This window comes from Triturus cristatus, chromosome 3_2 (assembly GCF_964204655.1).
Source record: "Triturus cristatus chromosome 3_2, aTriCri1.1, whole genome shotgun sequence".
Taxonomy (NCBI): domain Eukaryota; kingdom Metazoa; phylum Chordata; class Amphibia; order Caudata; family Salamandridae; genus Triturus; species Triturus cristatus.
The window spans coordinates 875,043,356-875,059,649 of record NC_140584.1 but is presented as its reverse complement, the minus strand read 5'-3'; the positions used below and the strand labels follow the sequence as shown (position 1 = coordinate 875,059,649).

The window sequence follows — 16,294 nt, the reverse complement described above, 5'->3', positions numbered from 1 at the left end:
ATGCTGCATAATTTGGCCTTCTCCTGCCGCATAATTACAAAGGCCCTGTTTATAGTACTACAAGGTCGCAGCCTGTGGCAGAAAGCACTGTGAATATGTAAGTAATTATTTCAAAATAGTATTTATTTACTCTAAGCTAGGCTGCTGCAAAATGATGCAGTGATTGAGAAAACAAGTTCTTACAAAATATACTTTTTAGTAATAAGTAATCAAAGTGTATCTAATGCAGACATTTTTGTGAGTGTCTCCACTATTCCAGATCTCAGCTGATAACACACTTGCATTACATCTCAAAAAGAATAGATCTTTGCCACCATGAAGCTTTAAGTAGAGCCACTGGAATTATTCAGCAGAAGAGAACAACATTATGCGGCAGGTTTGAAAAAATTATGCAGCAAGAAAAGGTAAATTATGCGGCACAATGCGCCACATTTTATGGTTAGCATTACTTCATTATTTTGTCATTTTAACTCAAGGTAACGCATGCAGGGGAAATATTTAATCGCATTAGTACCAGTTTAACACCCAAATACAGAAGTAAGCAACTACAAGATTACCAGTCAATTTTTGCAAAGGGCCATCCACTGCTCCAGAACACTTTGTCACGCTTTAAGTAACTGTTCCGTTTGAGCTAGAATCAAGTTTTTTTTGTTGAACTCTGCAGATTATCTAGCAAATGCAGTAAACTGATAATTATGTGGAAAACGCTGCTGGTGCAGAAACTCAGAATACCAGTGGCCCTGGCTTTAAGTAACTCAATCAATTAATGGCTGGGAAGAAGGCTGGTTTCTTTTTTGATTTTATCTGCACTATGACCACACCCTTCACTTTCAAACAAAGGCACATCAAAATTAGTATTAACCATTCAGGGGCAGTTTTTTTATGAAAGCTGAGTCCATGGAGTGGCAGGTAGACGGCCAGCAGGGTTGCATTCAGATGTAAAGCCCTAATCCTCCCCATCCCTGGGGCCTCACAGTAATGCTCTAGGAGACAGAGGAAAGGAGCGAGATTCATAGATATTGTCAAAGAGAAGGCCCAGAATAGGGAACACTGTTTGGGGACTCATTTTTCTGTTAACAACTGGCCAGAGGCAGCTTCTTCAGAGAGATACCCCAAAGAAGGGGACAATATAGGTGTTTTTTTTAAAGGGACATTCATTAGTGAAGCTGGTACTGCTGCCAAGTGCGTAAGTGGCCACTGCTGGTTATCATTGAGAAAGCAAATGCAGCCGGACTGGGGCCAAGGAAATTGAGGGGCCCACTGCATCACAGCTATGACTGTCTAACTTTAAAAAAGGGGAATCTGAGCTTTTCAAGCATTAGGACCGAGGTGAGATTCCGTCATGCTGGGGAACAGGTAAAAGATGCAGAGGAGATAGCTACTACTCTGGACTGCAGTTATCTTTAGCGCAGCAGGTATAGTTGCACTGAGGTCAAAGTGTGAGGAGCTCACAACACCCTAAATATGGGGAGCAGTTTTTTTGGGATAATATCTGTTTTTGTTTAATGCATTTGCTGTTTTATAATTCTCATATTTAGTGTGGTTCATAAGCTATAGAAAAGGTATTCCTGAAATCATCTTATAAGCCCTGCTCCCTGCACGCAGCCATGTCGCCCCCGCTCCTCCAATTCTTGCCACAAAGTTTTGGAGGGGGGCCCGACCTCACAACATTTTGCTTAGGGGGCGAGGGGGGCTCAGAGTAAAAAAGTTTGAAGACCTCTAGTCTAGAGAAATTGCTAGAAAAACAAAAAGGAAGTGGAATTTTAAAATTGCCATGCTTGCTTCGCTACTGGTTAGGGAAGGAAATCCACAATGGAGAACTTAAGAATATCAGCTTTCTATTGAAAACAACTGAGCACATTTCTTTCACGAGATACATATTTTCAAGTGTCCTTTTTGTTACACTCAACCAGCAGTACACCACTAACAAGCCACACAAACGTCATGATTTGGATATTTAGGATCTAAGGAGGAAACTTTTAGTTTACGGGAACCTGAACAAGAGCATATTCATCCATATGTTTCTGCAGAATCTATTAAAGAACAAGCCAATTCAATTAAACTGTCACAAAAATATGGAGTACTTTATCCAACTCACTGGGTCAATTGCATTTTGGGCACTTCTACCAAAGCAATTTCCCCAACAGTTCCAGGGACCTTTGTTGAACTCGTTTAACAAGTGTTCGGGGTTATGTTAAGTGGCAAGTTAGGAAATGTTAAAAAGTATTTTAAATGAGTTATATTTACTGTGTGGGTTAAGGAAGTGAGTCAACCAAGTAAAATCAAGACGATGGTAAATTATGCAAATAAAGTGTGCAGCCTCCTGCCTCAAGGCATCTGGTTACAAACCTGGTTCTATAGATCTGTGTCATAGGAAGGAAAGGTACACAACACTGATAATCATGAATAAAAACATTACATGCATGCATGAATTTACATTCTGTTCCTACGGTGCCCCAACTGTGATTGTAAAGTAGGCCAAACCCTTTAAAATAAGGGATATTATAGGGGTGTACTGTCCATTCTGGTGGGGTCACTACATATGTTAATTAGACCTCCGACTGGCTTTTTTTTTCTTTTTCAGACTTGTGTTTTCGCCACTTAGCCATTAGGGATGCCTGAGGTCTTTCTTCAGAAGCCTATATTGATAAGTATGACAAGAGGATGAACCCTCAGCAATGTAGATACAGGCAAGGATTTTTTTTTTTTACATATAACTTTAGATAATTGATTTTCTACCACCATCCTCTCTGCTAAGGAAATCTTCACCCGCATCCAATTTTCTTTCTTTTGCCCTCTTAGTGTATGCTCCTCTCCAGTTATTTGTCTTGGGAGCCCTTTTGAGCCGATTTCCCTCAGTTTTTCTCACAACTAGGTTGCAGGGGATCCTTCCAAGTCTGCTTGTCCACAGTTGCTCTCAGTAGTCATCAAGTTGCTTGCTTTCCCTCTTTTTTCTTTCTTGCTGCTGGACTCCAACAGAGCCTTTCTGGTGTTATTTTCACTGTACTTGTAATCCTCGTCAATTTCAAGTCTTGTCCACCAGAAAGGTTACAGAAGGCAAATAATTTGTTCTTCTGATGGATACTTCTAAGTGCAGATTCTCTACCCAAGAATAGGTAACATAGCAGTACCTCACCAGGTGTAGGGTCTGTGGAGTGGACTTGGTCCTGCAAGCTGTTCTGGTCTGAGTGGGTAAAATGTCCTTCCCACCATTTGGCTACTAATGCAGTTCTGCATTGTGTACGTATGCAGCGACGCCCACAATGCAGCCTTGCAGATGTCATGGACAAGCACTCCGCTTACCAGCGCAGTGGTAGCAACCTTTGCCCAGGTGTAATGGACTCAGACCTTCCGGCAGAGGCTGCTTCTTGGCAAGTGAACAGCAGACCTTAACGCAGAGGACCATCCACTTGGTCAGCGTCCTTTTCTGCACAGCCTTCACTTTCTTCACCCTAAAGAACCCCACAAAAAGCTCATTGTCCACAAGGTGGTCCTCGGTTCAAACAATATAAAAGCTTGAAGCCCTTTTGGTGTCTTGCAAATGAAAACTCTCCTCTTTCAAGGGGTGAGGAGGGGCAAAGAATACAGGCAGTATGATAGACTAAGCAATATGAAAAGAAGTCACAACTTTAGGCAAGAAGGCCACCTGTGTTCTCAACACCAGTTTGTCTGGAAAAATTGTGGTATAGGTAGGTTGCACAGACAGTGCCGATAGCAAACTCACGTGATGTGCTGAAGACAAAGCAATGAGATGCAATCAGTAAAAGGTCCGAAAGAACTGACAAATAATTTTTTATAGTGCCCACTGCAAAACCTTTGTAGGCGACAGACAAAACGAACAAAAGAACATCAGACAGCTTGGACTGTGAAGGGGCAAATTTGGTACTACCACACAAGGCTACACTGCCAGTCATAAATCGACTTCATGGAAGGGAGTCTAGCAGAGTAGTCAAATTGACTTCATGGAATGGAGTCTAGCGGGATAGGTAGTATGACAACAACCACACCAGGCAGATCAAATGCAGTCAGCTGCTGTTGCTCGATATACATGCATGGAGATGTAGATTGCACATGTTCAGGTGGAGGATCTTGCACTCTAGTGGAGACAGGAGGTGCAGACTGATAGGAGGCAGATGCTCATGCCCAAACATTCCAGGTACCACACTCTCCTGGTCCATTCCAGAGGTACCAGAATGATGTGGGCCTGGTCATTTTCAGCACTTAAGGATGAGAGGCAGGAAGGCGTACAGCAGTCCCATGTTCTATTCCAGCCGGAGATCATCGCCTAATGAACATTCTCGCAGAAACTCCAACGTGCAATCCTCAGACAATATGTGCTCTAGAAGGTATCCTGGGTTCTCCCCAGTGTAGAAAGATGGCTTTCATTACCTCAGGATGTACAAGCTATTCATGATCAGCAAGACACTGTTTGCTTAGCTCATCAGCTCTAGTATTCAAGAATTCTACCTGATGGTTTGTAATCCGGGAAATGCCTGGACACTTTAACCAACTCCAGAGGAGTGGAGCATCCGGTCACATGGTGGTAGTGTTTTCCATGACAAACTGCTTCAGTCTCCTCTTGCTGGATGGCAGGAAGGCTTTAAGATCCACAAACTTGATCCACAAACTGGCCCACAGCTTCAACAGATCAACATGGAGCCAGGCTCCAATCACACACCAAAGAACTCAGACCTTCATGTGCCGCAGAAGGCCTTCACAACCCACTAGTGATGCGTCTGTCACCACCATCAACTCTTGAAAGGAAAGGGCCCTGCCGCTGGACTGACTGCATTTGAGCAACCTCCGCTGCAAATAGTCAGCCATTTCTTCTGCAGTTGTGATTGCATCAGATAGATTTCCTCAGTCTAGTTTCCATTTCAGAGTACACACGTGCCACCTGGCGTAGTCATTAGAAAAATTCAGGATGCTAGGAGGTCAAGATGCCACAATGCTGCTGCTCACTGAAATATAGGTCCATGGTTCAAATGGTTGTATGTCATTACAACACATGCCTTTAAAGCAAAATTGTAAGTATATATCAGGGAAGTGAGAGATAGATAGATAGATAGGATAGATAGGATAGATAGGATAGATAGGATAGATAGGATAGATAGGATAGATAGGATAGATAGGATAGATAGGATAGATAGGATAGATAGGATAGATAGGATAGATAGGATAGATAGGATAGATAGGATAGATAGGATAGAGAGAGAGATATAGATAGAGAGAGAGAGATAGAGATAGAGATAGAGATAGAGAGAGAGAGAGATAGAGAGAGAGATAGAGATAGAGATAGAGAGATAGTGAGAGAGAGAGAGAGAGAGAGAGAGAGAGATAGAGATACAGAGATAGAGAGATAGATAGATAGATCCTTATCGACCCCTAACTCCCAAACTCAACTACCCCTAAACCCTAAAAATACCCTTACCACCCTACACTCTTGCCCACCCCTAAACCGATAGATATAAATGCATTGCGTGGTAAAAGCATTGAGTAGTAAACATTCCTGGTTCACACACTCATAAAAGCCTGAATCTCCTGGGCTCGTGTTGGTAGAGGGAAAGCACAGAAATGCATTACATCCAGGGTGGCTCCAATGAATGGCAGCCTCTGGGAAGTATTCCAGTGCAACTTTGTCCTGTTCATAGTGAACCCCAAAGATGTAGGGATGTTCTCCATCCTCTAGAGGTGGTCTAGAACTGATAATGGAGCCTCTTTTGGTACATTTGCCTTTGTATAGGCATCGGTAGAGTGGATGAATCATGATTAGTTGCACCTTAGTAATTTTGTAGCATAATATTGGTCAAGAACGCCCTGAAGCGAGTTCCTAGTCAGACATCAGAAGAAGCACTAGATCCTCTCCCGGTGTCGAAGGGGAACCAGTTTCGAGGGAGAACCGCCTGGCACAGTTCCAGGAACTGGGGTAGATGCATGTACCACAGCCAGTGAGGGACCTAGAACAGGTCATAAGGTGTCAGACAGTGCTGAGAAAGGACCTCCTAGTGTGGGCCTGATTGTAGGCTCCTGCTGTCCTTGGGGCCCAAAGGCATGCCAAAGGCAGTCTAGAGTTAGCTGGAATTGAACCAAAAATTGGCAGTATGGCAACTTTGAAGGCCTAGATCTGCTGCAGAGTCGTAGATGATATGGGAAACTCAGGGAGCACTGGGATCAGCTGAAGGATTAGCTCTACGACTAGGGACATTGAGAGGGACTGATTAACATTGTGGCACCCTTTCCCTGGATACAGAGGGGCATTATGGGGCAGAGTCCTGCCTAGATTTTTAAAATAGTTTTGCTTCGGCTTTGATTTAGGTTTACTTCAAACGAGAGGTTGGTCTCTAGAGGGAAATGCCCTTGGAGCAAGAACAAATCTGCGAAAGAGACTTGGAGTGGAAGGTATGTAAGGATCTTAACTTCTCATATTCGGTACCAAACGGTGCTGAAAGAAAAGAACGGACATTAGTGTGTAGGGGTGGTACTTGCATGCAGCTCCACTCAGTCACTTCCCCGGCAACTGAGTTAGCGTGGCGCAGCATGGTGCTACCTAATGGTGTATAGGAGCATTACTAGAAAAGCTTTCTAGATTCAGGCTCCTGTCTGGGGAGTATGCTAAGGTGAGGAATCTACAGTTAGAAGTATCCATCAGAAATTTACTTTGTGATCAACAGGGAATTCTATCCCTGCATTGTCAGTTCTAAGTCTACTGCCAAGTCATATTTGATCACTCTTGACAGAGCAGTCTTCCTACAATACACAGTTATCCTTTTGCTCTTTTTTTCTCAGAGCACTTTGTTTTGCCTCAAGGAATATCTGTCCTTAACCTTTATGAGCATTGTTACTTTCCTCCTCTTGGTCTCCTTGAAATCCTATAGATTTTTTTCACACAGTCCTAAATCACAATTGTTGGTTATGGCTATCCCGCACATATGCCTTGTCAATTGCCTCTTAATTTTATGCTTGCAGGCGACCATTACTCCTTGGCTCCTCTCACACCTTCGTTAACCGGTTTCTCAAAATCTTCTTTGTCTCTTGCAGTACAAATGGCTAATGTTTCCTGTTGGGTGGATTAAATGCCTTGCTTGAATTCAAAGAGTAAAGAGGCCTTCTCTAAGGAGGGGTTGTTTCTTCGTGACTAAGTGTTACATTTGTAAAAAAAAAATATTTGAAACACATAAGGAAACACATACATCAGAATTACACATTTGTAATTGACAGGTAAAGTTACTCAAATATGACATCACAGGCAAACAGCTCACCCTATTACAGTTGCTGTGATGTTATAGTTTCCTGGTGCCAGCAATCTGTGGAATTTTCCATGATTGTCTGTTGTGATGTTGTGGTCAATGCCTGCTACAGAGATGGTGGCGTTTTCAAGGCCAGATGCTGTAACCAAGTCCGTGACGAAACCTTTGGCTCCAATGTGGACCTGGATAAAAAAAAATATATATATATATGTTGGGGAAAATTATTTTTTCCTCAAGGGTCCTCTCAACATTTTTACCACTTCCTTAATTGATTTGTAGGATTTAATTAGTGGACACTCCCACGTTCCACTTACTTCCTCAGAACACCATAGTTTGTCAAGTTCGGGGTAGCGGGACAGTTCTGAAACCTCAGTATAGTTGCCAAAAGTACAGACAGGGAGTGGACTCCATACCTCAGCATCACCTTTAAGAACTCACAACGTAAAGACTGAATGAAGAAGGAATCCACACATTTTAAAGAAACTGATCTCTGGTTTTTACTAAGCAGGTGCATTCTTCTCATGTATACGTTACCAGGGAAAACAGCGACGTTATCAGTCCACCTTGAAAGAGAAATTTCAACTAGGAAGACGAAAAGAGGTTACAATCTTCCGATACAATTAACCATACACAGCTTTTACAATTAGGTCTGTGCCAGTAAAAAAACTCATCCACCTACTAACTGTTCTATTATTTGCACGGTCTCGTAACAGTTAACTGGCGCACTAATCATTCGATATGAATAAATCAAGCAGCTCATAGTGAACAAGTGAATAATTTACATATTATGATCCAAATCTAGCTCACACCAAGGATATTGGTCTTAAGAATCTGAAATGAAGAACTGAAAGAAAACTAAGATTTTTTGTCAGCCAACAAACTATCAGGAAATTCCTTACATTTTCCAAACACGAGTCCAGATATAAAAAAATAAACTTAACTCTTCCATTCCTCTTGAACACTAAAAGTAATCACTTACTGTGTGATAACGATTAAAAAAAAAGAAGCAGCTCTAATCAATCAGACTCCACAGGTTAATTCACGGCGCAGGGAATATTGTGCACCCTAGTGCACGTAAACTGCAGAGAAAATAGCCCCCTTTCTTGATCTCTGCTTTCACGCCATTCTCTGTAACTGAGAGAAAGGAGAAAACATAGTGGGTATAATTCTTCTTGCCCTGCTTAAAGAAATCTGATAGAGTCAGATTATGTGTTCCTTGGACCAGGAAACTGAAGCAAAACTAGAGCCGTGGGTGGGGGAGGATAGAGAAAGGGGCACTCGCAGTGGAGGCTTCCACCGAATCCATCCACCTGGCATCTGCCTCTGAAATGCTGTTTGGTCCTATAGGCAGGACTTCACTCTAGGTCTGTCCGTCACTAATTACTAGAGAATTGGCTGCATGTGCTCAACAGCAGCAGAAGCCTCTGGTGGAAAACATGCAACACAGAGGTGGTGGAAGAATGCAACACTGGGACAAAGACACTTGCAAACTGACTCGCACAACATCACTGAAGAATGCGCATGTTTGTGTTTGGGGAATTTGTTAAGCGTACGTATACCGAAAGGTCTCTTGGCGCTGAGGAGGAGGGAGAGACTTCCAGAGGGCTGCTAGCAATAAGCTAGAGTGAACAACCATATTTTCAGTTTTTTTCTGAATTTGGTGTACTCGGGTACAAGTCTAATATCTATTGGCAGGGAATTCCAGAGAGTGGGGCAAAGGACAGAGAAACAGGAGCCAGCCGTTCTCTTGCGCTTGAATCTTGGAATCGTTAGCATAGCCATCGTGGCCGATCTGAGATTCCGTTTGGGTACATGCCTTAAAATCTTAGAGTTGAATTTTGAGCCCTTCTCATAGAGGTCATTGAAGACCATGCAACCTGTCTTGAACATGGACCGCTGAGTCACCGGGAGCCAATGCAATTCCTTCAGAAGTGGTTTAATGTGAAAGTGTCTTGGTAGTTGAAGGACCAGCCTGGCCACTTGATTTTGTATTAGCGGCAGTCTATGGGTCTGATTTACAGGGAGCCCTAAGTAGATGGCGTTAGCGTAATCCAGCCTGGACATGATCAAGGCGAGCATGAGCGTCGTGCTTGCTTCCCTGGTAAAAAAAATCCTAATTTTCTTGAATGTCCTTAAATAGTACACGCAAGAGGAGGTGACCAGGTTGATCTGTTCGTGCATGGATAGCTTGGCATCGATTTTAATCCCTAAAGTTTTAACCACATTTTTAGGGATAGGTGGGGAGCCCAATGCAGCTGGCCAGTGAGCTGGCGACCACTGATCGAGTCTATTGTTAGAAACAACTATCTCAGTTTTATCCGAGTTTAGTTTGAGATAGTTATGACTCATCCAGTCTTTAATAAAGAGCATGGTACGTTGGAAGAATTCCTTAGATTCCTTCATCTCGTCCATTGGAAAGATCAGCTGCATGTTGTCAGCGTAATTATATACCTTCACTCCCCTGGATTGCAGAGCATGAATCAGGGGACTGATATAGATGTTAAAACAGGTGTGGTGAAAGAGATGAGCCTTGTGAGACACCACATGTGGTGTTGACCCAAGCCGAGGCGAAAGGAGCCAACCTAACGGATTGGGTACGTTCCCCTAAAAATGAGAGCATCCATTCCAGTGCCTGATATTTACATACTTTTACAATATCAAGGCCAACCATTTGTTGCAGATACACATACAGACCAAAGAGAAAGGTAACACTTGGACAAGAAGATACACTGAACAAAGATGCACAGGGACAAGGAGAACCACTGGAATTTGGATAGATGGATACCTACAGAGAGGAGGCATGGACAATGGGGCACATGCATGCGCTGGGAAAATGACTGCGTGTCTACAGAGAGAGAGGGAAACATGAACACAATTAATCGAAATTGTGAACATTGACAAGGACACAGGAAGAAATAATCAGAGCATAAATATCACACACACCCCTCTGCAGAAAAAACTAAGTAACTCAGCCATACAAAACGCGAGGTAGACTGAAGGACCACCTGGAACTAGGAGACTCAGTCTTATACAGGCAAAGAATCTCTGACAAACACAATCTAAAGGAAAAAGGACCACTTTCAGTCAAACTTGGTGAAAGAGCACATGCTGTAACTGAAGGAAGTGCACCAGTCGTCAAATAATCTGTTTCTTCATTTAAAGAGAAATTAGTATGAATCCAACTCAGACCGTCTCAATATAGGAAATAAATAGTAAACAGCAACAGCTAGACCAATTTATTTGGTGAAAAACACTGTAGCAGAATAGCATAACGTAAGTAAACACGATTACACCAAAGGAAAAGAAACAGGACCACAAACACTCCAAAACAAAATCATAAAAGACATGCCCACAAGAACAGTCAACATTATTAGGGTTGTAACTTTTTATTAAGTTTTGGTTTACAACTTCCTTCGCCTACATCCACTAGCTGGCGAAGTTATAAAGTTAACATTATTAACAGAGGGCAACACCAATCCAATTTGCTAGCTAGAACAGAGAAACACACTGGGACATGAAGACGCTAAAAAAAAAAAAGGCAAACCGTGGCAGGGAAATACTAGGACGACAGATAGGAAGTTACAGGTCAATTAACAGTGAACCAGATAACGGGACAAGTGGGCCACAAACAGGAAATTATATTGACATAGTTCTCAGCATGCACACTAGGGCAGAAAAGGCTGCAGAACGTTTAACCAATTTTGTTTTCATCATGGTACATAGTTTAAAATACTGTATCAGTTGACATAATTTACATATTTAATACTTGTCAGACAGTATTTTGGTAAGGAGTAGATGGTTCGACATATTAAAGCAAGAACAGTAACAAACTTCAGATCACAACAGTGAAATTCGCACATCTGTCAATGTCAGCGAGTTATTATTCTCTTTGATAGTTATGCTTCCACAGTATCCCTACATAGTTGGGATAGCAGAAATTGTGCTGATTCACCTCCTTCCCTTCCTGATAACGTTAGGCACATTTTTTATCACTGAAGAGAAAGAATCAGAGCCCGTGATCGAGATCAGTGGAAGACCGGTGAAGGGGGGATAATAGGGGGAGACGAACAGACTGGCACTTGGTGTCACCATTTTATAGATGTAAGATGCTCCCTATTTAAGCCTAAAGGGCATCCTGGAACACCTGTAGCTCGTGCAACAGACCATCCCATGAGACTGCTATGGGACCCTGCACAACACCCGGACTTCTTACCGCCTCATTGCCACTGCTTCAGCCTTGCCCCATTTGAGTGTCGTTGTAGTTCTGGAGTGTATTTGCCTTCCAATTCATCACTATGGACCACTGGATAATGAGTAGGACCAAGTCAAGGAACAATTAGTTGCTGTTTGTGCCTTTCTCCGTCTAAAGGCGCCCAAGTAACACCCCTTTCATGGTGAGACACCCTTCATGGCCGTCCCTTCTGCTAGTGCCTCTGCAACCTCCTTCAAGAGGGCCTTAGTCACTGGGCAGCACCAAAACATGTGCGCCATGTTGCCATTTGGTGCTCCGAGGGCAAAGTGAGAAGACCCATTTCGCTGTTCTGAGTTCTTGACGATACTGTGTGCACAATTGGCGAACCAGGTGTTGAAGTTATTCACTCCCTGTTCGAGGTTGTTGGCGGTAGGTAGCAGGGTTGGAGGTGTTGAGGCCATTCGCCCAGCTGGTCTCTGAGATTTTGCCCCACATCGGCTGGGGGCCTTGATCATCTTGGGGGTGGCGGTGAGGGGGCTGGAGATGCTTAAGTGGATGATGGAGTGAACGGTCCATGTGAAGTCTGTGATATAGCTGTATTTGACGCAGTTGCTGGAGGTGAAAATTGGGTCCAGCGTTTGTCCTGCGGTGTGTAAAGGGTTGTGGACGATCTGGATTATGCTGTATATACTGAAATTTACCATTCCGGGATACTTTTCTTGAATAATGCAGGACTTTTCCACATTCTTTGGGGGTTAGAGCTCGGCCTATATCTCTTTCCCAGCATTGACGTGTTACCTGTGGTAGGTCTAGTCTGGTGCGTTTTAGTGCCTTTGTGAAGCAGGTAATGAGCCTATGTCCACTGCAAATAACGTGGAGGGTATGTCCGAGCCAGTGTTGCTCCAGTTCCGTTTCTATAATGTTCCATAACTGCCCCAATTCAAACATCCACCTGTCGTGTGTAGGAAGAGTCCCGCCGGTCACCCAGCATACCCACCTCACACTCGGCCCAAGTTGCCACACGGTCCCGTCTAATTAGTGCATAGTATGGTTTAATATTACTTAATCTGACTGCTAGGGAGTTCGGAGTGATCAATAGCATGAACCGTAACCCCCTACAGTAGCTTTCCTATGCTATTTGCAGTAAATGATTGGACTCTCTAGAGTTTTGCCTGTGGGAGCAGCATTCCACCAATCACTGTCTGTGCCCGCGTTACAGTCAGCAGACCCATTTCTTCTGTCAGATGTCCTGCCAGCTCTCTTGAAGGCCATTGCAGCTTAAAGTTGGGAGCCCCCAATCCTTCCCCCCCTTATCCACAGGTAGTTGTAATTTTATTAGTGGCACTCATATCCTACCCCTATTCCAAATGAAGGTTCCCAGCATGATATGTAGGGCCCAAAAGGTGGGCCGTGGAATATGCACTGGGAGGTTATGAAAGAATACAGGAGGCAGGGGAGCATAAGCATATTAGATCATGAAACTCGCCTTTGAACGGCGAGAGGTAGGGTGATCCAAGATGTCATCTTAGGGCACAGGGAGGATATGGCACTTGTAAGGTTCCAGCCATTGAAATCTTGCATGTCATGGTACATAAGGATTCCCAGATAATGAAACGTGCAAGGCTCCCATTTTAATAAGTAGGTTTCTACTATTAGTTGTTGTGGGGGGGGGGGGGGCAGTGTTCATGGAAGGGCAAGACACATGACCTAGTCCAATTAACCCCTAGCCCTGAGGCCTTTTAGAACTCCACAAGAGTCTCTGCGATCCCAGTGATCCCACCCCCGATGCCACGATCTAGATGAGCAAATCATTCACGTATAGTGAACCTATCTATATTTCCTCATTCAGAAGTAATCCCCAGTCCTCGCCTCGGTCAGAGCCGCTGGCTGATGGCTCCATTGAAAGAGCGAATAAAAGTGGTGAGAGGGGGCATCCTGAGCAGGTACCGCTACTCGCCTTAAATGGGTGTGAAATAAGCTGGCTTATTTTTACACAGCTCTGGGTTCTGTGTAGAAGAGCCGGATGAGTCTCTGGAGACGACCAGTGATACCCATCACACTAAGGACAGAAAAGAAGAAACCCCATTCCACTGTGTCAAATTTCTTTTCTAAATCTAAGTTTAGACAGGCTGCATTGGGCCACCAGGCTGGGACCAGGTCCATTACTCTGTGTAAGCGTCGGACAATAAGGGTAGTAGATCTTCCAGGAATATAACCATTTTGATCTGGATGTACAAGATGTGGGATGTGCTCCAAGAGGTGGACTGCTATGGACTGCTATGATATTACTAAGTATTTTATAATACATTCCCAACATGGATAACGGACGATAAGAAGTTACTTCCTTTGGATCTTTGTCAGGCTTGGGCAATAGCACCAGTAATGATTCACAAAGTGACTGTGGAAGGCGGCCCTCCGTAAGGGCAGCCTGATACAGCTCCAACAGTTTTGGGGCTAAAATTGACTCATGGGCTTTGTAGAATTCCACAGGTAATCTGACAATTCCAGGGGTATTCTGCATGGCTGACCCGCTGATGGCCGCTCTGATTTCCTGAAGCGTGAGAGGGGTATTTATCGTCTCTCTACCTAGGGGATCCAGGGTGGGCAACCATATATTGTGTAGTAATTCGCCAATATGCACCTGTCGAGCAGTTGGGGAGAGGGTCATACATCGCTTTATAGTGAGTAGTGAAAGGTCAGTGTATGTCTGCCCGATTAGTGAGTGTCTGAGTCAGGGGATTCCCAGAACATAGCGATGTGAACTGCTGATGTCACGCCTTGCGCAGGAGCCACGCGAACAAGTAGCCCGACTTGTCTCCTTCAGCATGCATTTTTGCCAGATGGGCCTTAAAGTCCAGGCAGCGCAACTGTTCTATCAGGTTAGCATGATCCTTGAGAGCCACAGTCATGGTTTGCTGTTCTGTAGGGTATGAGCGGACAACTACTTCAAGTTGACACCTCAGTTTGTACAGGTTCTCTAGATCCACATCAAGCGGGATTTCGCCCCGCCCATACTACGGAGTCAGTGATACTGGCAGTTCTGCACAATTTGCGTGGAAAAGCAGATAGAGGTATCCCACAGGCCATGGTGCTGCTGGATCTATCTGCCGCATTTGACACGGTCGACCACAGGATACTGAGGGACCGTGTCAGACAGGCTGGCATTCAGGGCCCAGCTTTTAACTGAATTGAATCCTTTCTAGAGGGTCGTACTCAAGCAGTACGCTTGGCCACATTTACAGCACCCAAGCTAACTACGACATGTGGGGTCCCACAGGGCTCCTCATTATCCCCCTGTTAGACCTGTCAGCCCTTTGGGTGGTCCCTCCTCATCATTATTTATTTTGTCCCACTTTTGCCTCAAACCCTGTTAGTATTTTTTCCTTTTTGGGAACCACCAGACTTTTTAGTATTGATGCAGATTCAGGGAGCCATTTTATCTACCCCTGGAACTTCTGTCTGAGGGCCTGAAACACAAAATGGTGGCCACCCATTGTCACCTGTGACATCACTGGAACCTACCAGCACCTTCCAGAACATTCCAGAACCCTGTGACAGTGTGAGGCAGGTTTAGAATGTTGGGAAGGCATCTCCAGGTTGGCAGTTGGAGTTGGCAGTTGGCACCTGACTGGTGAAGAGAGAGGAGCACAGAACTGAAGGAGGAAGGAGTGAGGCAGCAGGGGTGGAAACTTGTGCCTGGAGTGGGGTCCAGAAACCCACCCTCGATACTAGTCCCTGCTGACTGAGCCCAGCCTGGAGCCCTGTGTGGGAGAAAGCAAGAAAAACCATCTTAAGGACCTGGACAGCCGGAACAGGCCTTAAAAGTGAAGAACAGCAAGTTCCTGACCTGGTTACTGGTAACTTCCTGAAGTCAGACGTCGAGAAGCCTGGAGACCTGGAGCCCGAAGTGGAGAAGCGGCGCTGACTGGAAAGCAGACGTCGTACCCGGAGCCGAGAGAGGGCGCCGACGGAGGTCGTGGAGACACCAGAGGTCGAGGAGGAAGTCACCTGAGGTCGAGTGTGCGGCGTCGACGGGGGAGTGAAGTCCGCCCTCCGGAGTCGCCGGAGACCGAGGTGAAGCGTGCCGGAGGTCGGGAGTGGAGATCGCACTCCGGAGTCGCCGGAACCTGAAGAGAATCGTGCCGGAGGTCGGGAGTGGAGGTCGCACTCCGGAGTCGCCGGAACCTGAGGAAAGGAGCACCGGAGGTCGGGAGTGGAGATCGCACTCCGGAGCCGCCGGAAGTCGACATCGAGCCAAGGCCGCCCGACGTCATCGAACCGGAGCCGCCCGAAGTCGACATCGAACCGAGGCCGCCGACATCGAACCGGAACCGCCTCACGACTCCAGCGGCGTCGGAACTTCATAAAAAGGGCAGTAAGTGGAATAGAGGGTGCCTAAGGGTCTGTGAAGCCCTAAGAGACCATCCTAGAGGCTAGAGAGGTGCTGGAACCAGCTTGATAGTGCCAGGGGTGAGCTGAGACTAATACAGAGGGGTTGTGTAGTGTGGGAGAGCCAGATCTCTAGATTCCCCCTTGATCTACCTCAGTTTAGGCCTCAGCCTTGTCCAAGCCAGGTAGTACACCCCGCAGGTCATCCAAAACTCTACAAGCTGGGATTGGGCCAAATCATCCCATAGTACCTCAGGAATGTGAACTGATTTTCAAGTGTCACTGTTGGCTTTTATTATTTATTGAGAGCACTGTATTTATTGTATTCATCCTATTTATGGCCTCACAGTATTTATTGCCTCACAGTATTTATTGTTTCACAGTATTTATTGTCGCACAGTATTTATTGTCGCACAGTATTTATTGTCTCGCAGTATTTATTGTCTCGCAGTATTTATTGTCTCGC

At 44.9% G+C, this 16,294-nt stretch overlaps 1 protein-coding gene across 2 annotated transcripts in view; it reads right to left on the bottom strand.

Annotated features, from left to right (window-relative positions):
- Positions 1 to 16,294, bottom strand: part of CPD (carboxypeptidase D) — a 752,391-nt gene that overhangs the window by 465,956 nt on the left and 270,141 nt on the right. For both annotated transcript variants that reach the window (XM_085649244.1, XM_085649245.1), the window contains exon 4: positions 7,260 to 7,429. In XM_085649244.1, the coding sequence (XP_085505370.1) occupies positions 7,260 to 7,429 (170 nt within the window). The remainder of the gene's footprint in view (positions 1 to 7,259; positions 7,430 to 16,294) is intronic.